Source organism: Bombina bombina, chromosome 4 (assembly GCF_027579735.1).
Source record: "Bombina bombina isolate aBomBom1 chromosome 4, aBomBom1.pri, whole genome shotgun sequence".
Lineage (NCBI taxonomy): Eukaryota > Metazoa > Chordata > Amphibia > Anura > Bombinatoridae > Bombina > Bombina bombina.
The window spans coordinates 196,106,411-196,133,754 of record NC_069502.1 but is presented as its reverse complement, the minus strand read 5'-3'; the positions used below and the strand labels follow the sequence as shown (position 1 = coordinate 196,133,754).

General features: G+C 38.3%; 1 protein-coding gene across 2 annotated transcripts in view; it reads right to left on the bottom strand.

Moving 5' to 3' along the window:
- The window catches only part of SH3YL1 (SH3 and SYLF domain containing 1), a 307,999-nt gene that overhangs the window by 123,708 nt on the left and 156,947 nt on the right, over positions 1-27,344 (bottom strand). For both annotated transcript variants that reach the window (XM_053709734.1, XM_053709736.1), the window contains one exon: positions 23,739-23,913. In XM_053709734.1, coding sequence (XP_053565709.1) covers positions 23,739-23,913 — 175 coding nt within the window. The remainder of the gene's footprint in view (positions 1-23,738; positions 23,914-27,344) is intronic.

Here is a 27,344-nt window from a genome sequence, read left to right as displayed (position 1 = left end):
GCTAATACAAGGAAGGCACCAAATTATCTCAGATGCTCAAGGTTTATCTTGCACTATATTTGTTCTGTGATTCTTTGTACATATATTATCACATCCTATACACAAGCCCACTATACCCATAATGCCCTAACTCAAATAGAAAATTAATTTACAAGTTTCACTATTATTTTGGAACTGAAATTGACCTATCAATTTAAACAACTGTATTATGAGGGATTGACCTGCTGAAGGGACATTGTATTAATGATTTGCAATTGTTTTATGTAAAACTGGTAGATATCTGAAAAACAGAATGGAAAGCACAGTTTACTTGCTAATCTGAAAATGTGCACATAAACTTGTTATACAAGCGCACAGATACTTGTGATATACTTGTGGCAGGGGTGGAAGTACTATTGGCGCAGCAGGTGCAGTGGCACCAGGGCCTAAGTGCTGGTGGGGGGGGCCAAGTGCAGCCAGTCTATGTAGTTGTGTGCAGAATGTGTACAACCTAACACAGGGGAGCTTTATTATTACTGCAGGTTGCAGGTCCAGCTCTATTATCAAAATCATTATATAGAGTAGCATGGACATTATTACTACTACTTATTATTATTATTCTTTATTTATAAAGCGCCAACAGATTCCGCAGCGCTTAGATACCTTTAGGGGGGCCCAAAAACAAAATTTATGCTTATAAGATAAATTCCTTTCTTTCCTGGCAGGGAGAGTCCACAACGATATTCCTTACTGATGGGCAATACAACACCTGACCACCAGGAGGAAGCAAAGACACCCCAGCCAAAGGCTTAAATGTCCTCTCCCACTTACCCCATCCCCAGTCATTCGGCCAAGGGAACAAGCAAAAGTAGGAGAAACATCAGGGTATAAAGGTGCCAGAAGAATAACAAAAAGGGAACTGCCCAAAAAATTCTAATGGGCGGAGTCGTGGACTCTTCCTGCCAGGGCAACACAGCCTGCAAATCCTCTCTCTCGAAAGCTGCTCCAGCCGAAGCAAACACATCAAATTTGTAAAATTTAGAAAAAGTATGTAAGGAGGACCAGGTAGCCGCCTTACAAATCTGATACATAGAGGCTTCGTTCTTAAAAGCCCAGGAAGAAGCAACTGCTTTAGTGGAATAAGCCATAATCCTATCGGGAGGCTGCTGTCCCGCTTTCTCATAAATCAAGCGGATGACACTTCTTAACCAGAAAGACGTAGTGGCCTTCTGTCCCCTACGTCGACCCGCATAAACGACAAACAAAGATGAAGATTGTCTGAATTCCTTATTAGCCTGATGGTAACACTTCAAAGTACGAACCACATCCAAATTGTGAAGCAAACATTCCTTTGCTGAAGAAGGATTGAGACACCAGGAAGGAACAACAATCTCTTGATTAATGTTACGATTTTAATGCCGATAAAGCACATAAAACCGCTTTATCAGCATTAAAAACAAGGTAAGGTGGGTCACACTGTAAAACCAAGATCTCAGAGACTCTGCAAGCCGAGGCAATGGCTAATAGAAACAAAACTTTCCAAGATAACAGTTTAATGTCAACAGCATGCATGGGCTCAAACGGAGCCTGCTGCAAAACACGCAGAACAAGATTGAGACTCCAAGGCGGAGTCACAGGTCTGATTCTAGTCAGAGCCTTAACAAAGGACTGCACATCTGGAAGCTTAGCTAATCGTTTGTGCAGCAACACCGACAGGCTCGATATCTGTCCCTTCAAAGAACTGGCAGATAGACCCTTCAATTCCTGACACATGACTGTGTTAGTGGGTCCAATCTGATTTGTCTATAGTAGCACTAGACGCCCAAAAATGTCCAATAAGGACCTTTACAGCAAACCACGTTATTTAAATTAGCCATATGTTTACCATAGTTTGTTTGCAATGGTATGGCTTATTCATATTACTATAAAAAGCACCTCCTAGTAAGTAGGTGCTTGCGACTTAATGCTGCATATTAACATGGCCTTGGTGCTCATACTTATAAACAATTGTTCTATAGCTATAATAATTTAAGCTCCAATCATCTCAGCCATAGCGGGGCAATACACACGTAGTTACAAAAAAACATATATATATATATATATATATATATATTCCTCATTTGAAAGAAGGCACTCACTGGTCTTAGAGAAAACAATTTTTAATTTTTCAATTCATCCAATACATATCAAAAGCAAGTTCATCCATAACGTTTCAATGTCGTTATGACATCTTTGTCAAATGATCTTCCAATATCAATATCATAGAACCATCATGTCCCCAAAGTAGAAAAAATCGCTAACACTATACACCTAATACCCACCTTATATACAAACATTTTAAAATGTTCCCGCTCGGTAAATCACCACCTTCACCTCCGACGTCATCACACTCAAACGTCGGTCGGATCAGATTGGCTACAGGTTCCCCTGGTAACTGTATATACACAATCTACAATCCATACTCCACATCCGCCCCCACCGATGTCATCACGCAGAAGCGTGATTTTGACATATCAGTATGGGCCGATTGGCTAACGGTTGCCATGGAAACCTTAGAAACAAAAACAAACATACTGTGTAAGCCCAAAGTCAAAAGTGTATGCGTGTGAGTGTCAGTCCAATCTCCAGCTCAAAATTAAAGCGCGGTCTTGTAAGGCACAACAGGGCTGTAATACTTCAGACCCATCAAGTTATTTTTGTTGCTGACCGACACTACACCAGCATATGACACCTGAGACTAAAGGACTACAATTGCAGTGAATAAAAACAACAAAACTATTACTATCTTCAAGGTCCAGAATGATGAACAATATGTCTTTGGTACATCATTATATACTAAAGCAACTGATCGTAATTCTCTGTTGGAAGCTAATAGCTTTCACCCGAGACACCAAAAAACAGGTTTAGTGAAATCACAACTCACTAGGGTCATCCGCAATAACAGTGATGTACCCACTATGCTGAAACAACTTGATGAGATGGAAATGAAGTTGATAAGGAGGGGTTATGACGGTAAAATGGTCCATGGTGTAAGACTGGAGTTGTTGGATGGCACTGCTACACGTGCTAGAAAACCAAAAGACAATACCACAACACAACAGAACTTTATAAGCACTTACACTCCAATGAGTGGAGAATTGTCAAGATCTGTACGCCAACATTGGTCAATCCTGGAGACCGACACGACGCTCCCTTTTTATGGTACCAGGCCACCACGTATGGTGCATAGGCGGGCTGATAATTTACGAGACCTGATGGTGAAAACCGATCCAGTCAGCTGTTACCAGAAGGAAACATGGTTAAAACCCTCAAGTAAAGGCTGTTTTACATCTGGTGGTTGTACAACATGCAATGGCATGATAAAAGGGAAAACATTTCAACATCCCCACACTAACAAGCGCTTTACTATTCGCCATCGACTTACCTGTACCAGCACACATGTTATATACATGTTGATTTGTCCGTGCTCCCTGGTATATATTGGAAAAACAGCCACGAGCTTCAGGGATAGGATGGCAAATCATCGGTGTGCCATCCGAGAAGCCCTAAAAACAGGCGATTCAGATCAGCCAGTAGCATGCCATTTTGTGCAACACAGACATATTGATCACATCCCACCATTACCCAGGGGTGGCAATAGAGCAAATCGACTTCTTCAGAGAGAGACTAAATGGATTAAGTTATTGAACACTGTAATACCCAAGGGATTGAACACCTATCTGGACTTTGGACTGTTTTACACTAAATAACCCATAGACTGACTACAGATACATTTCAACTTACCACTCCTATATACGCAATAATAAGTACCAGGATCCTACATGAATCTTCATTCTAGTGGGTACACACTGGTTTCTATTTATTTCAAGAGGCATGAAGGAGGGTGGTAAAAAAATATATATGATAATTTTATACAGTAGAAGAGTAATTTGTGCAAACCTAGGATTTTGAATAAGTTTATTATAGAATGAAGTGTTAACAACATTATATAGGAGTGCACATTTTTGACATAGGTTATGTTGCAAAATAGTTTTGTTGTTTTTATTCACTGCAATTGTAGTCCTTTAGTCTCAGGTGTCATATGCTGGTGTAGTGTCGGTCAGCAACAAAAATAACTCAATGGGTCTGAAGTATTAGAGCACTGTTGTGCCTTACAAGACCGCGCTTTAATTTTGAGCTGGAGATTGGACTGACACTCACGCATACACTTTTGACTTCGGGCTTACACGGTATGTTTGTTTTTGTTTCTAAGGTTTCCATGGCAACCGGTAGCCAATCGGCCCATACTGATATGTCAAAATTACGCTTCTGCGTGATGACATCGGTGGGGGCGGATGTGGAGTACGGATTGTAGGTTGTGTATATACAGTTACCAGGGGAACCTGTCGCTAATCTGATCCGACCGACGCATCTCGCTCCCGTTTGAGCGTAATGACGTCGGAGGTGAAGGTGGTGATTTTCCGAGTGGGAAAATTTTAAAATGTTTGTATATAAGGTGGGTATTAGGTGTATAGAGTTAGCGATTTTTTTCTACTTTGGGGACATGATGGTTCTATGATATTGAAAGATCATTTGACAAAGATGTCATAACGACATCGAAACGTTATGGATGAACTTGCTTTTGATATGTATTGGATGAATTGAAAAATTAAAAATTGTTTTCTCTAAGACCAGTGAGTGCCTTCTTTCAAACGAGGAACATACATACTTCATTTGAAGTGCACCCTGGCTGTTGTGGTATTGTAAGACTGTGCTTATCTCTTTTTGGAGGGCTTTTATATATATATATATATATATATATATATATATATATATATATATATTTTGAGAGGAAATTGATTGTGTAGTGTTCGTGGGTATAATACGGATCCGCAATTGAGTATGGAGTTGTGTGTTTCGTAAAACAAATGTATCTTTAATGAGGTGTGATGCAATAGAGGTGTGTATACAGGCATCCAATTAGGATTGAGCACTGACCGTTAAGAAAGCACCTCTCACAGACACCTGTATATTCCTTGACAAAGGGCGGAGTCCCTTAACGCACGTCGAAATCACTAGAGACGCCATCACCTGCCGTTATTCTGTGTCGGAGTAACCATAAGACTTACACGCTTACATCCCGGTATGACATTGGGGTAGGAGACAGGAGTGGTCTGAAGAGTTCCATTTCCACACCCGACGGTGACGAGTCTCACAGTGACACTTGAGAGCAAGAAGCATCAAGACGCAGGTAACATTGTTACAATTTGGATGCAATGTTGAACTGCTGGAACAAGTAACACATAAGACTGCCAGAGTTAAAGGTACAAGTCGAGGTTGAGACCATGAATCTGAGCTGGATATGTGCACTGTGAGTGAAGTTTTATGGTGTGAGGTTGGATTATTATTTGAATGGATTTTCCACTGTCATAGCCGATTGAGACTTTTATGAGAAATATAATATTATGGTTTAGACACAGCAGCCTAGCTCTGAGACATATACATATATGCAGCATTTATGAGAAATGTGAAAGCACAACAACTGTTGCAACTTATATCTATTGATAAAAAGACTGACATTCACATTGAGTGTATTCTGTGTATTACGGAAGTGCAAACAACTAATCTGTAGACACCGATATAAGGAATATTCCATCATATGAGTGGTCTGTTGTAAAAGGCTTATTTTAAATCCTCAGAAGATTCCTACTGTTAAATCTGAGTGGTCAAGACACAGCAGCCTATTTCCAGTGCATACAGATATATGCAGCCTACGTGTGTAACATGAAAATATAACAATTGTTGCAATTTCTGATAAAAGGACTGTCATATATGCACATATTGTGTATCTTGTCAATTACGCATCTGTGAACGATTATCACAATCTGTATTCATTGATACAAGGACTGTCATATCACACTAATTACATTGTTTGACAGGATCTTTTCAAATTCTCAGAAGATTTCGTATCGTCAAGGCTGAGAGACTTTTCCTTTTTTCTTTTTTGCAGGTGGTGCCGGTCATCACCCCCTTGGGACGCCTGGGGGGTGTAAAGCTATTTTATTTAAATGTGAACATCTTTTGGTTGTATGATGAAGTGTGAATATCTTTTTTAGCTCAATTAAGCAGATTCGTATGGTGGCTGGGGTTTGTGTGAATGTGATTGGACGTACATTTGAACTCTTCCAATTAGGAATTCGAGTTGTTTGCTCTGTTTTGGTGAATACATAATAATAAAATCATTTATTGCTAAGACTCATTTGCTGGAATTTATTAAATTGAGATATATATATATATATATATATATATATCACTGGCATTTTTAAAAGCCAATGAATGGGCTGATCATATAATATATGTAATATAAATCTGAATATAGATTGTATCCTTATTAACTGAAAGCTGCCATGTCTATATTTTCATTAAGCCCATAAAGAGTTAAGGTTTGTAGCTTCCATATCCAAAGGGTCTTCCTTTGTCTCAACCTTTTGTAATCTATTACCCCCAGGTTTTGGGAATAAGCTCAAATGATTTAATACATCTTCATATTTGGTATGATTACAGATCATGTGTCTAGGGACGCTATGTTTGAGTGAAGAAATCTTAATGTTTCTTAAGTGTTCACTCCATCTTTTTTGATAGGTCTAGAGGTCCTCCCTGTGTATTGAATCCCACATTTACATTCCAGGAGATATACCACAAAGGAAGAGTCACAAGTTATTCTAGAAGTAATAGGAAAGGATTACTGAGTTACATAAGATCTAAAGCTATTAGTCCCTGTCTCAATGTGTTTGTACAAACTCCACAGTTTTTCCCCACACTTAAACAAACCTTTTTTATTTAGTCAATTATGTTTGGGTATTGAAGATTTGGAAGAAGAATTTCCATCACGATTTTACTAGAAACCAGTTTGTTCTTAAGTGTGGGGACTCTTCTAAAAGTACATATGGGAAAACTGCCTACCAGATCTTTTAGGACTGGATCTTTAAGCAAAATGAACCAATATTTACCAAGGGCTGCTTTGATAGACTGATGATTACTATTAAACTGGGTTATAAACCATAATTGAAAATCCTTCTTTGCTCCCTTAGGCCTAGATTTGGAGTTTGGCGGTAGATGGGTTGTTAACGCTACCCAGGCTTTTTTTTGGCCGCACCATAAAATTAACTCTGGTATCGAGAGTCCAAAAAAATGCTGCGTTAGGCTCCAAAAAAGGAGCGTAGAGCATTTTTACTGAAAATGCAACTCTCGATACCAGAGTTGCTTACGGACGCGGCCAGCCTCAAAAACGTGCTCGTGCACGATTCCCCCATAGGAAACAATGGGGCTGTTTGAGCTGAAAAAAAACCTAACACCTGCAAAAAAGCCGCGTTCAGCTCCTAACGCAGCCCCATTGTTTCCTATGGGGAAACACTTCCTACGTCTGCACCTAACACTCTAACATGTACCCCGAGTCTAAACAACCCTACCCTTACACTTATTAACCCCTAATCTGCCGCCCCCGCTATCGCTGACCCCTGCATTATATTATTAACCCCTAATCTGCCGCTCCGTAAACCGCCGCTACTTACATTATCCCTATGTACCCCTAATCTGCTGCCCCTAACACCACCGACCCCTATATTATATTTATTAACCCCTAATCTGCCCCCCTCAACGTCGCCGACACCTGCCTACACTTATTAACCCCTAATCTGCCGAGCGGACCTGAGCGCTACTATAATAAAGTTATTAACCCCTAATCCGCATCACTAACCCTATCATAAATAGTATTAACCCCTAATCTGCCCTCCCTAACATCGCCGACACCTAACTTCAATTATTAACCCCTAATCTGCCGAGCGGACCTGAGCGCTACTATAATAAAGTTATTAACCCCTAATCCGCATCACTAACCCTATCATAAATAGTATTAACCCCTAATCTGCCCTCCCTAACATCGCCGACACCTAACTTCAATTATTAACCCCTAATCTGACGACCGGAGCTCACCGCTACTATAATAAATGGATTAACCCCTAAAGCTAAGTCTAACCCTAACACTAACACCCCCCTAACTTAAATATAATTTAAATCTAACGAAATTAATTAACTCTTATTAAATAAATTATTCCTATTTAAAGCTAAATACTTACCTGTAAAATACATCCTAATATAGCTACAACATAAATTATAATTACATTGTAGCTATTTTAGGATTAATATTTATTTTACAGGCAACTTTGTAATTATTTTAACCAGGTACAATAGCTATTAAATAGTTAAGAACTATTTAATAGTTACCTAGTTAAAATAATAACAAAATAACCTGTAAAATAAATCCTAACCTAAGTTATAATTAAACCTAACACTACCCTATCAATAAATTAATTAAATAAAATACCTACAATTACCTACAATAAAACCTAACACTACCCTATCAATAAATTAATTAAATAAAATACCTACAATTACCTACAATAAAACCTAACACTACACTATCAATAAATAAATTAAATACAATTCCTACAAATAACTACAATTACATAAACTAACTAAAGTACAAAAAATAAAAAAGAACTAAGTTACAAAAAATAAAAAAATATTTACAAACATAAGAAAAATATTACAACAATTTTAAACTAATTACACCTACTCTAAGCCCCCTAATAAAATAACAAAGACCCCCAAAATAAAAAAATGCCCTACCCTATTCTAAATTAATAGAGTTAAAAGCTCTTTTACCTTACCAGCCCTGAACAGGGCCCTTTGCGGGGCATGCCCCAAGAAAATCAGCTCTTTTGCCAGTAAAAAAAAACATACAATACCCCCCCCCCCAACATTACAACCCACCACCCACATACCCCTAATCTAACCCAAACCCCCCTTAAATAAACCTAACACTAAGCCCCTGAAGATCTTCCTACCTTGTCTTCACCATCCAGGTATCACCGATCCGTCCTGGCATCCGGTGCTGAAGAGGTCCAGAAGAGGCTCCAAAGTCTTCCTCCTATCCGGCAAGAAGAGGACATCCGGACCGGCAAACATCTTCATCCAAGCGGCATCTTCGATCTTCTTCCATCCGGTGCGGAGCGGGTCCATGTTGAAGCAGCCGACGCGGATCCATCCTCTTCTTTCTGCGTCTCCCGACGAATGACGGTTCCTTTAAGGGACGTCATCCAAGATGGCGTCCCTCGAATTCCGATTGGCTGATAGGATTCTATCAGCCAATCGGAATTAAGGTAGGAATATTCTGATTGGCTGTTCCGATCAGCCAATAGAATGCGAGCTCAATCTGATTGGCTGATTGGATCAGCCAATCGGATTGAACTTGATTCTGATTGGCTGATTCCATCAGCCAATCAGAATATTCCTACCTTAATTCCGATTGGCTGATAGAATCCTATCAGCCAATCGGAATTCGAGGGACGCCATCTTGGATGACGTCCCTTAAAGGAACAGTCATTCGTCGGGAGACGCAGAAAGAAGAGGATGGATCCGCGTCGGCTGCTTCAACATGGACCCGCTCCGCACCGGATGGAAGAAGATCGAAGATGCCGCTTGGATGAAGATGTTTGCCGGTCCGGATGTCCTCTTCTTGCCGGATAGGAGGAAGACTTTGGAGCCTCTTCTGGACCTCTTCAGCACCGGATGCCAGGACGGATCGGTGATACCTGGATGGTGAAGACAAGGTAGGAAGATCTTCAGGGGCTTAGTGTTAGGTTTATTTAAGGGGGGTTTGGGTTAGATTAGGGGTATGTGGGTGGTGGGTTGTAATGTTGGGGGGGGGGTATTGTATGTTTTTTTTTACAGGCAAAAGAGCTGATTTTCTTGGGGCATGCCCCGCAAAGGGCCCTGTTCAGGGCTGGTAAGGTAAAAGAGCTTTTAACTCTATTAATTTAGAATAGGGTAGGGCATTTTTTTATTTTGGGGGTCTTTGTTATTTTATTAGGGGGCTTAGAGTAGGTGTAATTAGTTTAAAATTGTTGTAATATTTTTCTTATGTTTGTAAAAAAAAATTTATTTTTTGTAACTTAGTTCTTTTTTATTTTTTGTACTTTAGTTAGTTTATTTAATTGTATTTATTTGTAGGAATTGTATTTAATTTATTTATTGATAGTGTAGTGTTAGGTTTTATTGTAGGTAATTGTAGGTATTTTATTTAATTAATTTATTGATAGGGTAGTGTTAGGTTTAATTATAACTTAGGTTAGGATTTATTTTACAGGTTATTTTGTTATTATTTTAACTAGGTAACTATTAAATAGTTCTTAACTATTTAATAGCTATTGTACCTGGTTAAAATAATTACAAAGTTGCCTGTAAAATAAATATTAATCCTAAAATAGCTATAATATAATTATAATTTATATTGTAGCTATATTAGGATGTATTTTACAGGTAAGTATTTAGCTTTAAATAGGAATAATTTATTTAATAAGAGTTAATTAATTTTGTTAGATTTAAATTATATTTAAGTTAGGGGGGTGTTAGTGTTAGGGTTAGACTTAGCTTTAGGGGTTAATCAATTTATTATAGTAGCGGTGAGCTCCGGTCGTCAGATTAGGGGTTAATAATTGAAGTTAGGTGTCGGCGATGTTAGGGAGGGCAGATTAGGGGTTAATACTATTTATGATAGGGTTAGTGATGCGGATTAGGGGTTAATAACTTTATTATAGTAGCGCTCAGGTCCACTCGGCAGATTAGGGGTTAATAAGTGTAGGCAGGTGTCGGCGACGTTGAGGGGGGCAGATTAGGGGTTAATAAATATAATATAGGGGTCGGCGGTGTTAGGGGCAGCAGATTAGGGGTACATAAGGATAACGTAGGTGGCGGCGCTTTGCGGTCGGCAGATTAGGGGTTAATTATTGTAAGTAGCTGGCGGCGACGTTGTGGGGGGAAGGTTAGGGGTTAATAAATATAATATAGGGGTCGGCTGGGTTAGGGGCAGCAGATTAGGGGTACATAAGTATAACGTAGGTGGCGGTCGGCAGATTAGGGGTTAAAAAAATTTAATTGAGTTGCGGCGATGTGGGGGGACCTCAGTTTAGGGGTACATAGGTAGTTTATGGGTGTTAGTGTACTTTAGGGTACAGTAGTTAAGAGCTTTATGAACCGGCGTTAGCCCAGAAAGCTCTTATCTCCTGCTTTTTTTCTGCGGCTGGAGTTTTGTCGTTAGAGCTCTAACGCTCACTTCAGAAACGACTTTAAATACCGGAGTTAGGAAGATCCCATTGAAAAGATAGGATACGCAATTGACGTAAGGGGATCTGCGGTATGGAAAAGTCGCGGCTGAAAAGTGAGCGTTAGACCCTTTTTTCAGTGACTCCAAATACCGGCGGTAGCCTAAAACCAGCGTTAGGAGCCTCTAACGCTTGTTTTCACGGCTACCGCCAAACTCTAAATCTAGGCCTTAGATTCCATTTTGGTTTCAGAAGGAGAAAGGAGTTCCTCTCTAGTTTTATTATTAGCTTGTAAAACCACTCTTTTAATTAGATCCCTCGGATAGCCTTTTTCCAAGAACCTATCAGTTAGTTTCAGAGAGATAGATAAGGCACTCATTGCCGCAGACAAAGCAGATTGTAACTGCTTGGTAAAGTCCGCAGGGGAAAAGCCCCCTCCAGTCGGAGTATTAGGCGTGCAGCGGGGAACTGCATGTGAAGCGGTTTGAGGGGATAGGGTAGACATCTCCCGGACTACAGAATCCTGAGAGGTTGACGGCTCAGAGGGACTAATTATGCTAGGGGGGGGGGTTAGCAGATTTAGCTCCCTTCTTAGACTTTAGAACGATGCCAAGGCAATTGAACAAAATTGAGCAGGTGGACAAACCACCGCCTCTATATATATATATATATATATATATATATATATATATATATATATATATATATATATATATACATACACAGGTATTATTATTTATAATAGAAGGTGCAGAACCTTCTAACATATTATCAGAGTCCTCCATTGCTGAAGATACAATCCCACAGTAAGGAAAAAAAACATAATTTATGTAAGAACTTACCTGATAAATTCATTTCTTTCATATTAGCAAGAGTCCATGAGCTAGTGACGTATGGAATATACATTCCTACCAGGAGGGGCAAAGTTTCCCAAACCTTAAAATTTCTATAAATACACCCCTCACCACACCCACAATTCAGTTTAACGAATAGCCAAGAAGTGGGGTGATAAGAAAAAGGTGCGAAAGCATCAAAAATAAGGAATTGGAATAATTGTGCTTTATACAAAAAAATCATAACCACCACAAAAAAGGGTGGGCCTCATGGACTCTTGCTAATATGAAAGAAATGAATTTATCAGGTAAGTTCTTACATAAATTATGTTTTCTTTCATGTAATTAGCAAGAGTCCATGAGCTAGTGAAGTATGGGATAGCAAATACCCCAGATGTGGAACTTCCACGCAAGAGTCACTAGAGAGGGAGGGATAAAATAAAGACAGCCAATTACGCTGAAAAAAAATAATCCACAACCCAAATCAAAAGTTTTAATCTTTATAATAAAAAAAATGAAATTATAAGCAGACGAATCAAACAGAAACAGCTGCCTGAAGTACTTTTCTACCAAAAACTGCTTCAGAAGAAGAAAACACATCAAAATGGTAGAATTTAGTAAAAGTATGCAAAGAAGACCAAGTTGCTGCTTTGCAAATCTGATCAACAGAAGCCTCATTCCTAAAAGCCCAGGAAGTAGAAACTGACCTAGTAGAACGAGCCGTAATCCTTTGAGGCGGGGACTTACCCGACTCCACATAAGCAAGATGAATCAAAGACTTTAACCAATGGCGGAAGCCTTCTGACCTTTTCTGGAACCAGAAAAGATAACAAATAGACTGGAAGTCTTTCTAAAATCTTTAGTAGCTTCAACATAGTATTTCAAAGCTCCAACTACATCCAAAGAATGTAACGACCTTTCCTTAGAATTCTTAGGATTAGGACACAATGAAGGAACAACAATTTCTCTACTAATGTTGTTAGAATTCACAACGTTAGGTAAAAATTGAAATGAAGTCCGCAACACTGCCTTATCCTGATGAAAAATCAGAAAAGGAGAATCACAAGAAAGAGCAGATAACTCAGAAACTCTTCTAGCAGAAGAGATAGCCAAAAGGAACAATACTTTCCAAGAAAGTAATTTAATGTCCAGAGAATGCATAGGCTCAAACGGAGGAGCCTGCAAAGCTTTCAAAACCAAATTAATACTCCAAGGAGGAGAGATCGACTTAATGACAGGTTTGATACGAACCAAAGCCTGTACAAAACAATGAATATCAGGAAGATTAGCAATCTTTTTGTGAAAAAGAACAGAAAGAGCAGAGATTTGTCCTTTCAAAGAACTTGCAGACAAACCTTTATCCAAACCATCCTGAAGAAATTGTAAAATTCTAGGAATTCTGAAAGAATGCCAGGAGAATTTATGAGAAGAACACCAAGAGATGTAAGTCTTCCAAACGCGATAATAAATCTTTCTAGAGACGGACTTACGAGCCTGTAACATAGTATTAATCACTGAGTGAGAGAAACCTCTATGACTAAGGATCAAGCGTTCAATCTCCATACCTTCAAATTTAATGATTTGAGATCCTGATGGAAAAATGGACCTTGAGATAGAAGGTCTGGTCTTAATGGAAGTGTCCAAGGTTGGCAACTGGCCATCCAAACGAGATCCGCAAACCAAAACCTGTGTGGCCATGCTGGAGCCACCAGCAGTACAAATGAACGCTCCATTAGAATTTTGGAGATTACTTTTGGAAGAAGAACTAGAGGCGGAAAGATATAAGCAGGATGATAATTCCAAGGAAGTGACAACGTATCCACTGCTTCCGCCTGAGGATCCCGGGATCTTGACAGATACCTGGGAAGTTTCTTGTTCATATGAGAGGCCATCAGATCTATTTCTGGAAGACCCCAGATTTGCACAATCTGAAGAAAAACCTCTGGATGAAGGGACCATTCGCCCGGATGTAACGTCTGGCGACTGAGATAATCCGCTTCCCAATTGTCTACACCTGGGATGTGAACCGCAGAAATTAGACAGGAGCTGGATTCCGCCCATACAAGTATCCGAGATACTTCTTTCATAGCTTGAGGACTGTGAGTCCCACCTTGATGATTGACATATGCCACGGTCGTGACATTGTCTGTCTGAAAACAAATAAATGATTCTCTCTTCAGAAGAGGCCAGAACTGAAGAGCTCTGAAAATCGCACGGAGTTCCAAAATGTTGATTGGTAATCTCGCCTCCTGAGATTCCCAAACCCCCTGCGCCGTCAGAGATCCCCATACAGCTCCCCAACCTGAAAGACTCGCATCTGTTGAGATCACAGTCCAGGTTGGACGAACAAAAGAGGCCCCTTGAATTAAACGATGGTGATCCATCCACCAAATTAGAGATGATCGAACATTGGGATTTAAGGATATTATTTGTGATATCCTTGTATAATCCCTGCACCACTGGTTCAGCATACAGAGCTGGAGTGGTCTCGTGTGAAAACGAGCAAAAGGGATCACGTCCGAAGCAGCAGTCATGAGACCTAAAATCTCCATGAATAAAGCTACCGAAGGGAACAATTGAGACTGAAGGTTTCGTCAGGCTGAAACCAATTTCAGACGTCTCTTTTCTGTCAAAGACAAAGTCATGGACACTGAATCTATTTGGAAACCTAAAAAGATTACTCTTGTCTGAGGAATCAAGGAACTCTTTGGTAAATTGATCCTCCAACCATGTCTTTGAAGAAACAACACAAGTTGATTCGTGTGAGATTCTGCAGAATGTAAAGACTGAGCTAGTACCAAGATATCGTCCAAATAAGGAAATACTGCAATACCCTGTTCTCTGATTACAGAGAGAAGGGCACCTAGAACCTTCGAAAAGATCCTTGGCGCAGTTGCTAGCCCAAATGGAAGAGCAATAAACTGGTAATGCTTGTCTAGGAAAGAGAATCTCAGAAACTGATAGTGATCTGGATGAATTGGAATATGCAGGTATGCATCCTGTAAGTCTATTGTAGACATATAATGTCTTTGCTGAACAAAAGGAAAAATAGTTCTTATAGTCACCATTTTGAATGTTGGTATCCTTACATAACGATTCAATATTTTTAGATCCAGAACTGGTCTGAAAGAATTCTCTTTCTTTGGCACAATGAATAGATTTGAATAAAACCCCAGACCCCGTTTCAAAACTGGAACTGGCATAATTACCCCAGCTAACTCTAGGTCTGAAACACATTTCAGAATGCGTGAGAGAAAAAAATCTTCTCACAGGTGGTCTTACCTTGAAACCTATTCTGTACCCTTGTGAAACAATGTTCTGAATCCAAAGATTGTGAATAGAATTGATCCAAACATCTTTGAAAAATCGTAACCTGCCCCTTACCAGCTGCGCTGGAATGAGGGCCGCACCTTCATGCGGATTTAGGAGCAGGTTTTGATTTTCTGGAAGGCTTGGATTTATTCCAGACTGGAATAGGTTTCCAACAGGAAACTGTTCCTTTAGGAGAAGGGTCGGGCTTCTGTTCCTTATTCTGACGAAAGGAACGAAAATGATTAGCAGCCCTATAATTACCTTTAGATATTTTTTCCCTGGGGCAAAAAGGCTCCCTTCCCTCCAGTAACAGTTGAAATAATAGACATATACCGGACATCAACTCTAATGATATCAAAAATGGCATTACAGACAAAGTTATTAGCATGTTGAAGAAGTTTAACAATGCTATATGCATTATGATCTGTCACTTGTTGCGCTAAAGCCTCCAACCAAAAAGTTGAAGCTGCAGCAACATCAGCCAAAGAGATAGCAGGTCTAAGTAGATTACCTGAACATAAATAAGCTTTTCTTAAAAAAGATTAAATTTTCCTATCTAAAGGATCTTTAAACGAAGTGCTATCTGCCGTAGGAATAGCAGTACGTTTAGCAAGGGTAGAGATAGCCCCATCGACTTTAGGGATTTTATCCCAAAACTCCAATCTATCAGATGGCACAGGGTACAATTTCTTAAACCTTGGAGAAGGAGTAAATGAAGTACCCAGATTATCCCATTCCCTAGCAATCACATCTGAGATAGCATCAGGAACTGGAAAAACTTCCGGAATTAACACATGAGGTTTATAAACCGAATTTAAACGTTTAGCAGTTTTAGCATCAGGAGGACTGGACTCCTCCATATCTAAAGCAATCAAAACTTCTTTAAGTAATGAACGAATAAACTCCATTTTAAATAAATACGAGGATTTATCAGAATCAATATCTGTAGTAGAATCTTCTGAACCAGAAAAAACCTCATCAGAATCAGATAAGTCAGAATGATGACGATCACCTAAAAATTCATCTGAAATGTGAGAAGCCTTGAAAGACCTTTTACGTTTAGTGGAAGGAGGAATAACAGACAGAGCCTTCCTAATAGAATTAGAAACAAATTATTTTACATTAACAGGAACATCCTGAACATTAGATGTTGAAGGAATAACAACAGGTAAAGGATTATTACTAATGGAGACACAATCTGCATTGGAAAGTTTGTCATGGCAACTAACACAAACTACAGCTGGAGGAACAGTAACCACAAGTTTACAACATATGCACTTAACTTTGGTAGAACCAGCATCAGGCAGCATCTGTTCATTAGTGGATTTTGATCCAGGGTCGGGATGAGACATCTTGCAATATGTAATAGAAAAAACAACATATAAAGCAAACTTATCAAATTCCTTAAATGACAGTTTCAGGAATGGGAAAAAATGCCAAAATAAGCTTCTAGCAACCAGAAGCAAATGAAAAGAAATGTTTAAATAATGTGAGTAAAAAAGACGCCCTCATTTTTTTGGCGCAAAAAAATGTCTGAATACGCATGCGTAACAAAATACAACTTCCGGAGAAAATACAGCACCGGAAGTGACAAAATTTTTAGCGCCAAAAAAGAACGCGCCAAAAAATGACGAAATAAAAAGAAACATTTCCTGCCCCCGCGAGCCTAATAGCACGCAGGAAAAAATGGCGAAATTTAAAATTTTTCAAGGTAAGAAAAAATAATTAAATGCATTATCCCAATAATGAAACTGACAGTCTGAAAATAAGGAATACCGATTATTCTGAATCAAGGCAAATATAAGTTTATAGACATATATTTAGAACTTTACATATAAAGTGCCCAACCATAGCTTAGAGTGTCACAAAAAAATAAGACTTACTTACCCCAGGACACTCATCTACATATAGCAGATAGCCAAACCAGTACTGAAACGAGAATCAGTAGAGGTAATGGTATATAAGAGTATATCGTCAAACTGAAAAGGGAGGTAGGAGAAGAAATCTCTACGACCGATAACAGAGAACCTATGAAATAGATCCCCTAGAGGTAGACCATTGTATTCAAATAGGCAATACTCTCTTCACATCTCTCCGACATTCGCTGCACTCTGAGAGGAAAACCGGGCTTCAACCTGTTGCGAAGCTCATATCAACGTAGAATCTAAGCACAAACTTACTTCACCACTTCCACGGGAGGCAAAGTTTGTAAAACTGAATTGTGGGTGTGGTGGGGGGTGTATTTATAGGCATTTTAAGGTTTGGGAAACTTTGCCCCTCCTGGTAGGAATGTATATCCCATACGTCACTAGCTCATGGACTCTTGCTAATTACATGAAAGAAATATAAACAACAATTCCTCTAGGGCTAATTTTTATTAATAAAAAGAGGCACCTTTATAACCCCAATGGCTGGGGCACTCACCACCTCCTAGAACCAGTTATAGGACGCTCTTCTTTTGGACCTCCCCTGCTATAAGAAAAAGCATGTGAAGCTATAAGAAGCTGTGCAACTCACAAAAAAAGTATGCAGTCTATTTGAGCCCAAACCTTCACAAAGTGTTCCATAGAGAACAAGGCAGTACATATATAAATATTTATAAATATATATCCCCAAACTGTTCCAGATTAATCTCTGAAATAAAAAAAGACATTAACCCTTGATCCTATTGAGGTTAAGAGGAGTCACACTGTGACCCTAATAACAGGAGTTCCTGCTAAATAGTAAAATAAAGCAGACTTACCCTCCAGGATCTATGCTGTGGAACAGATACAGCCTCTCAAGTGTGACAGCCTTGCCACAGTGTTCTGACAGGGACCCGAGTGGAAAGGCAAGCAGTGTAACTCGTTAACACTGATTGCCCAGGAGCTGTTAGATAGACAGTCTGGATCGCTTCGCAGAAAAACTTTCCCTACATCTCCAGACTCTAACATTCATCAATACTCTCACTGAGATGTTTATATGATTACTTAAAACTCCAGTCCTTTCTTGAAGGGAACATACCCATTTAAGGACTATCCAAATTTTTTGACACTTCTCTTCCATCCTTCTATTGACGAAAGGCAAAGAATGACTGGGGATGGGGGAGGTGGGAGGGACATTTAAGCCTTTGGCTGGGGTGTCTTTGTCTCCTCCTGGTGGCCAGGTGTTGTATTTCCCAACAGTAAGGAATATCTTTGTGGACTCTCCCTGCCTTATGGGAAAAAAACTATTTTGCACCAGGGACCTAAATTAAGTAGGTCGGCTACTGACTTGTGGCATCTATTTCACTAAAGCACAAAATGGCACTCCACTTGTTATCTAGGCCTATGCTTTTAACCCCTTTAATGGGGTTAATCGCAGTTGCATACAGGCAATAGCATAATAATAGAATGCCCTAACACATTAAAGCAATCTGAAAACAAAGAAAAAAGAAAACTTCTTAGTTGAATAACAAGATTTCCCAATGCAAAATCTTATAGATTAGAACAGAGGCCATTAATTTGTATTTTAAAAAAATGTGTTTATTTGTCACGATATTAATCATAAAAATCTAACTTTAATCAGAGGAGTAGGTTTTAAACACGCTCATAAAGTAACCATCGGAAGTAGTTAATAAAGGTTAAAATGTTTTCCCACAGTTCATTTCTATTTTATATTAAAAGGTTCAATGGAATATTAACATAAAAAATGGCTCATAGCTAACTACTTTTCAACACCATAATGCTACCAGATGCCAGATAACTTGTTCCCATGTAAATATCAAAGGCCCTTATCATGAAAGAAGTTTCAGTTAATCTTTTCTGATAAGGTTCACTGATATTTCTAATGAAAGTTAGTAGGGGCCATATTCCTTTATTGTAAAGCTCACACAGAAGAAGAAAACAATTTAAAATATGAGCCAGGAAAAACTAAAGAACTACAAACACACTTCACATTAGTGTTAATAAATCTTTAAACAATCACACAGCAAGGAAATTCCTCTTAAAGTAAAACATAAAAGAGTAGTGTACTTATTTCTTTCAACTCAGATTGGCTTACCAGAAAGAAGCAATCACCATGTAGAATCCCTCCCTTTTATAGAAATGCTACTCAACATATTATAAATGCTACTCCATGAAATATACACTATATGGCCAATGAATGTGGCCACCACTATTTATTATTGAGTTCAGGTGTTTCAGCCACACCCATTGCTAACAGGTGAGTAAAATCCAGCACATAGCCATGAAATCTCCTTAGAGAAACATAGGCAGTACAAAAGGGTCATACTGAAGAGCTCAGTAACTTTAAAAGTGGCACTGTTAAAGGATGTTAACATTGCTGCAGGTCAGTTTGTAAATGTCAAAATTATAAAAAATTGGAAAAAGTGTAAAGGAAAGACCAAGTTGTCGCCTTGCAAATCTTTTCCAAGGAGGCATCATACTTGCAAGCCCAGAAAGTAGATACTAATCTCGTAGAATGAGAAGTTATTCTTCTCGGTGCTGGTTTTACTGCAACCAAGTAAGCCTAACAAAAATCTGCTTGAGCCAGGATGCCAGGGCCACAGCCATAGCTTTTGGACTCTTCTTAGGAACAGAGTAGTGGACAGATAAACTGTCAAAAGTCTTTAGTAGCATGAATATAGATTTTTTTTAAAAGCTCTGACAACATCGAGGTTGTGAAAAAATCTTTCTTTGGATTAGAAGGTTTTTGACTCAAAGAAGGAACAACTATTTCCTTACTACTATTTTCTGAAGATACCACCATCGGAAGAAAATATATAGAAACTGAAGCATTCTGGGAATTTCAAAGGATTTCCAAGAAAAAAACTCAATAAGAACACCAAAGAAAGTAAGCTTTCCAAATGTTATAATAAATTATTTGCTTAAACAGCTTACACGCATGAAGCAAAGTAGAGATATCCGATTCAGAGAAACTCCTAATCGTGAGGTCTAAGCATTTAACCCTCACACCATCAAATTCAGCAAATTGAGATCTGGGTGAAACAGAGGTCCTTGAGAAAGAAGATCATACCTTAGGGGTAGGGTCCATGTAGGAAGAGAAGACATCTGAATTAAGTCTGCATTACTAAGTTCTGTAGGTCCACCCCAGAGCTAAGAAAATTATTGAAGTTAAATCCTGTTTGGTTCTTGCAATGACTCTTGAAAAAGAACAAATTGGGAAAACAGGAATACTAAATTAAATTTTTAGGGACGAACTAAGGCATCTATCGTAGAGCACTGGAGTCTGTATATCTGTCACAATATGCTTCAAGATGTGATTTAGCTTGTACACCATTAGATCTATACATGGTAGAACCCAATTTAGAATAAGCTGGTTTAATATGTCTTGTTCTCCTAGCTGAACAGATTAAAAGTAGTCTGCTTCCCAAATGTTCCCTCCTTGAATATGAATTTGATAGAGAACAGCTTTCCTTCTCTATTCATAACAGTATGAAAGACACTTCTTGCACCAAAGTGCTTGTTGGTGGGTTAAAGGAGGGTGACATTTGCTGCTCAACACAAAAAACTGTGGACAAATGGGAGATACACAATTAAAAAGCAAATTGCTGTACAAAAACTGGGAATAAAATAAGTTACACCAGTACTAGCCTACAGCACACGTCAGAACATAAAAGATCTAAGAGAATGAAAATTAAGTAGTGCAGAAAAACTTTCTTAACACCCAACCCCCTAAGCAGCTCTTGTAAGAGGTACTCGCCCACCTCCAGGACATTGAAGGGCTTAAACTTTCCAGAATAAAACACAAAAATATCTTGGACGTCACCATACCAAATTCACAACAGTGTCCTCCTGCCCAACTGCACTGTAAGAAATCCAACTGATAATTGCACGAGGCAGTTACTGGCTCTCTTAAAGAGACAGTATCCTTTTTTTTTTTTTTACGAAAAATGCAAAAATAAGGTTTTTGAAGTAAAAAAAGGTAAATTGAGCTGCTAAGGAATCCTATAGGTATGAAATATCCTGTGTCTCAAACCCCTAAATTCATATGTTAAACCCATACATAAAGCTCCTCAGGGGTAAGGCTGTGGCCCCCAGCTATGTTGTACCTGTAAGGGGAGTACTATTAGATAGCTCCTGGGCTGTGTAGTGCCTGAGTCACTTACATGGACTGACACACTTCTCTTTTGTGTCTTACCAGCATGCTGAGGCCATTCTCCCTCAAAGGTTCCTGATCCAGTAGAGAGCCCTGTCACTGGAGACCAGCACTCTATACCGTTGTTTAACTGGGATCATTTCAATGTGCAAAACGAATGGTGAAATAAATTGTACATTATTCACTAAAAATAGGCAAACACACAGAAGTACACAAATACAGAAAGAACACACTCACTTTGGGGTCAGGAGAAAAACTACCCGGTTCTAATCAGCCACAGTCAGTAGAATCCAGGTAAAAACAAATAGTCCTCTTGCACAGTCTTGTTATAGTCTCTTAGATAGCTCTTGGGTAATCGATCCCTGTATAGTTCAGGCAACTTGTAATAAAACTCTTTTTTTCCCACGCAAAGTGATTTTGAAAACTGCACATCTCACTTTTCAAATCGCAACACGCCCCCAAGCGATGATCTTAGCAACCAATCTTTCTTTGTACACTGGCTTGTGACATAATTTGTACAAATAGCAATACACCACTGTTAGTGACATACATGCATGAGAGGCAAGCCCCAAAACACAGAAAAAAGGAAACCATGAGGGGCAAACCCCCCATCAGTGAGCCTGGGCACCCACTCTTCCGTCACAAGCCCATCTAGTGCAAGTAAATATACTGCAGAGGATATACCTTTTAACCACTCAGGTGGAGGCTAATGGACAGGGTCCCCTTGACACCCAAGGACAGTCCTGACTGTCATGTGCTTTCCATTATCCTGGTGGGTAATCTAACAGAGGTAATCCTTACCCATGTTTCACTCAGCACCTTCTTAAATCTTCTTGGAGTGAAGTTGTCTAAGGGTACTGGGTCCCAAGTCAGCCCACAAATCATATGAAAAAAAGAATAAACTCTTGATAGTAGCGCACCTCTGAAATCTTCAACCTCTCTCTTCATAGGTCAAGAACAAACTGGAGAGGAAGTGGGAGGGATTAAAGCTCTGTGAGGGTTCTTCACCGCCTCATGATAGGCTGGAATATATGCCACATGTTATGAAGCTATGGACTCATCAACTAAGAAGTAAAATTTCCAATGATTTGTTGAATCACTATAGAGTTCCAAACAACTTTTGGAAACAACATCACCACAAGAACTATACATCAGCATCATCATGAAATGGGTTTCCATGGCCAAGCAGATGTACGCAAGCCTCACTTTTTCACAACTAGAGGGCATTAGTGTATGTGTGCTATATAGATAACATTGTGCTCATGCCTGTGGAGTTACATAGGAGTCAGCACTGATTGGCTAAAATGCAAATATGTCAAAAGAACTGAAATAAGGGGGCAGTCTGCAGAGGCTTAGATACAAGTTAATCACAGAGATAAAGCGTGTATTAATATAACTGCGTGGGTTGTGCAAAACTGGGGAATGGATATTAAAGGGATTATCTATCTTTTTAAACAATAACAATTCTGGTGTAGACTGTTCCTGTAATGCTACAAGATACAAAGAAATTTTAGACAAAAGGTGCTTCCAATTTTGTGTCAACAGTTTGATGAAGGTCCTTCCCTTTTCCAGCATGACTTGTGCACAAAGCGAGGTCTATGAAGACCTGGTATGATGAGTCTGGTGTGGAGGAACTCAAGTGGCCTGTGCAGAGCCCTGACCTAAACCCCTGAACACCTTTGAGATTAATTGGAACACTGAGTGTAAGCTAGCCCTTCTCATCCAATATCAGTGTCTGACCTCACAAATGCTTTTATGGCTAAATGGGCACACGTTTGCAGACACAAATCTTATGGAAAACCTTCCCAGAAGAGTGGCAGCTGTTTCAGCCACAAAGGTGGGGAGCATTTCCATATTAATACCCGTGGTTTTGGAATGGGATGTCCAACAAGCCCATATAGGTGTAATGGTCAGGTGTCTACATACTTTGGCCATATAGTGTAATATATTCATACCATAAACCACACAAAAATTAAATTTTCCTTGGATTAGGGAAACAAGGCCTACACTTAGATTGTGGAGCCTGTGTTAAATGGGATGGTTTCAAGTTCTGCAGTGTTACTGATTGAGCATTTTAAAATGCTTAATAAGATACTTTATCAAGACAGATAAATACATAGATTGGTTGCTAAATTAACTGTTCATAATACTCAACAGTGCTCATGTTCTCAGCGAATGTTTGATTTAAATGACTTTTTAGTTTAAAATACCTGTAATAAAAATAATATTAACAATAATAATAACTTTAAGAGGTACGTCAATGGCGCATGAACTATTTTAAGGAATATGAATAGGAATTTGAACCTTCCATTCCAATAACATAAAGAAGAGAATTCAGTAAGGACCAACTAAATATTCATTCTTTCTACATGAGTATGTGTTTATACAAAATTACCCGTCTTTGTTCTCTTTGTTCTCTGGCCGCTTTTCTCATGTTACGATTCTGTTCTTCATATTCATATGTTTCAGTGAAAGACTCAAGAATTTCATACAGTTCATTTGCTTGTTCAGGGCACGGCACATCCCCAAATAAAATATCATATGCACGAATGTCCTCTTGACAATAAAATCTAAAATACAATAAATGCAATTGTTTCAGACCTCAGTACAGTATTGTAATACACTCTGCTCAACATTTTAAGAAACCTGATAGGTGTGAAATCAAGTAAATTACTAGCAGACTTGACGTTTTAGAGGAATAGGGCATCAGAATTGTGTGTGGTCTTCTTGATATAAAAAAAAACAACAAAAAACATACAATAGAAGCCTGCAAGCAAAATAACGTCTGAGAATTTTTTTTTAAACAATATGATTTCGAATATGACTTAAAGGGGCATGAAAATTAAAATAAAAGTTTTATGACACAGCTTACAACTTAAACAAAAAGTTCACTTCTATTAACAAATCTACCTTTATCTCTTTATTTACTTTGTTGAAACTTTATCTTGATATGCACAAGAGCAAGCAAATGTATAAAGCTGTGTTGCACTGTTTTTGTAACATATAGACCTCAAGCTTTGCACACAATCCTCAGTCTCTCTAAGTATGCTCTCATGACAAGGAGCTACATTTAGCAATGCATGCCCAGTGAAATTTTATAATTGACCTATATTGGAAATATTTGTAAAATTGTTCACTCTTCCTAGTTAAAGGGTTAGGAAAGTCAACATTAAACTTGCATGATTCCGATAGAGCATATTATTTTAAGACATTTTTAAATTTGCTTCTATTTTCAAATGTACTTTGTTCTCTTGGTATCCATTGTTAAAAAATAATATGTACATATACCACACTACTGGCAGCTAGCTGCACACATCTGGTAATTGGCTGACTAGATGTGTTCAGCTAGCACTCAGTAGTGCATTGCTGCTCCTTCAGCAAAGGATATCAAGGTAATGAAGCAGATTTGATAATGGAAGTAAATTGGAAAGTTGTTCAAAATTGTATGTAAAAAAAAATTGAGTTTCATGTCCCTTTAATAAATGTTTTATTTAGATTTATATGTCCTTTTAATCACTATTTTATAGAAACTGAGTTAAGTCAACAGTTAACATCAGTTTTTCCATACGTTTTGGCTATAAAGTTCATAAAAAAACTAGAACTTAAAGGGACATAATACTCATTTGCTAAATCACTTGAAACTGATGCAGTATAACTGTAAAAAGCTGACAGGAACATATCACCTGAGCATCTCTATGTAAAAAAGGAAGATATTTTACCTCACAATCTCCTCAGCTCAGCAGAGTAAATTCTGTGTAAAAAGTTCTACTCAGCTGCTGCCCAGCTGCAGGTAAAAAAATAAATAAATGAAGAAATGAACAGCAGCCAATCAGCATCAACAGTGCTGAGGTCATGAACTCTTTTACTGTGATCTCATGAGATTTGACTTAACTCTCATGAGATTTCATAGTAAACTTCCTTTAAACTGAATAGGGAAATAACATGAGAGTGCACGAGGCTCAACCCCTTAGCTGTCCCGGCGGGACAGACATACTGATTTGCTGCTTAGAAGTCCTTTACAATAGGATGTGGCTACTGAGGAACTTTTGAGGTAAAATATATTTCTTTTTTACATAGAGATGCTCAGGTGATATTTTCTAGTCAGCATTTTACAGCTATGCTGCTTCACTTTCAAGTGTTTCAACATTTGGGTATTATGGCCCTTTAAATAAAAATTAATTAATGTTATAAAGTTTTAAAATAAGTAATTTTTGAACTAATGTTTGTTTTGAAAATAATATTTTGTTTATATATTTATTGTGCAAAATTTAAAATAAATATTTCAATTCAATATAAATGATGAGGAAATGAAAATAAAAAATTTCTAAATAGGAATAAACTGAGATGATCAACAGCAAATAAAGTCACACAATTATGGTACACTGAATACTAATCATTTTAAAAAAATCGCTTGTAATTGTAAAATCTCTAGATAACTAAAATAATAAAAGATAATCAAAAATAGTGGATTATACCTCAACATGTTTCACTTTCGGGTGTGGGTAAAAGCCGAATCTTGCCGGATCCATGTCTAGTTTAGACAGATACACACAAATGTAAGTGTTTTCCACACAAACACATCCAGACACTTCTAAATCCAACAATATTTTCCACAAAAACAACTGGATCTCAACAGAACCGGCTTTTTTTTTTTTTTTACGGAAAAACAGCTGGATCCATGTGCTATTTAGACAGACACACACAAATTCAGGTATTTTCCACACAAACACATCCAGATAATGCTGAATGTAATGTTATTTTATACAAAAACAAATGGATACTACCAAAACCAACTCTAATTAACAAAAACAGCCGCATCCTGCTGGATCCATGTCTTATTTAGAAAGTCAAACATAAATGAGTATTTTCCATAAAAAACACATCTATACACTGGTGGATCCATCACTATTTTTGAGAAAAAAAACATCTGGATTCTACTAGCACCTGCTGGATCCATGGTTAACACACACAAATCCAATTTGTTTTCTACTTAAACACATCCAGACTCTCCTGGATGTAATGATATTTTAAACAAAACCATATAGATCCTACCAGAACCGACATTTTTATTCAAGAAAAATAGCCACAACCAGACAGACAGATATGTAAGTGCTTCCACACATACACATCCAGAAACTGGTGAAACTAATGCTATTTTAGACAAAAACATCTTGATCCTCTCAGAAAAATAGACAGACCCTGCCTGATCCATATCTAATTTAGACAAACACATAAAAAATCCAAATGTTTTTTATACAAACTCATCCAGGCATTGCTGCATCCAATGCAATTATACATACACATACACACATATACAGTGGGTATTGAAAATAATCACCTCCCTTGAAAATAATCAAATTTTGTTGTTTTGCAGCCTGAACTAAAGACAGGCACAGTTTTTGTTTAACCAGTTGTAATTATTCAGTGCAAGTTATAACATCCAAGTGAAAGGTATAACACAAACATGTCAGGCAAAAATAAAGACAATTCAAAAACAGAATCACTGAGTTGCAAAAAGGATCACCCCTTTGTGTCAGTATTTTGTTGAACCACCTTTTGCTTTAATTACAGCCTTTAGTCTGTTGGGATATGTCTCTACTAACTTTGCACATCTAGACTTTGCAATATTTGCTCTTCTATAATATTTACTCTTCTTTGCAGAACTGCTCCAGTTCCGTTACATTTGATGGTGACCGTTTGTGGACTGCAGTCTTAAAGTCATGCCACAGATATTCATTGGGATTTAAGTCTGAGCTCTGACTAGGCCATGCAAGGACATTCACCTTTTTCTCCTTAAACCACTGTGTGGTAATTTTTGCTGTGTGCTTTGAGTCATTGTCATGTTGGAAGATAAACCTTCTTCCCATTGACAGCTTCCTGGCAGAGGGCAGCAGATTTTCCTCAAGAATTTAACAGTATTTTGCCCTATCCATTATTCCTTCTATCCTGATAAGTGTTCCAGTGCCTGCTGCAGAGAAACACCCCCATAACAGGATATCAC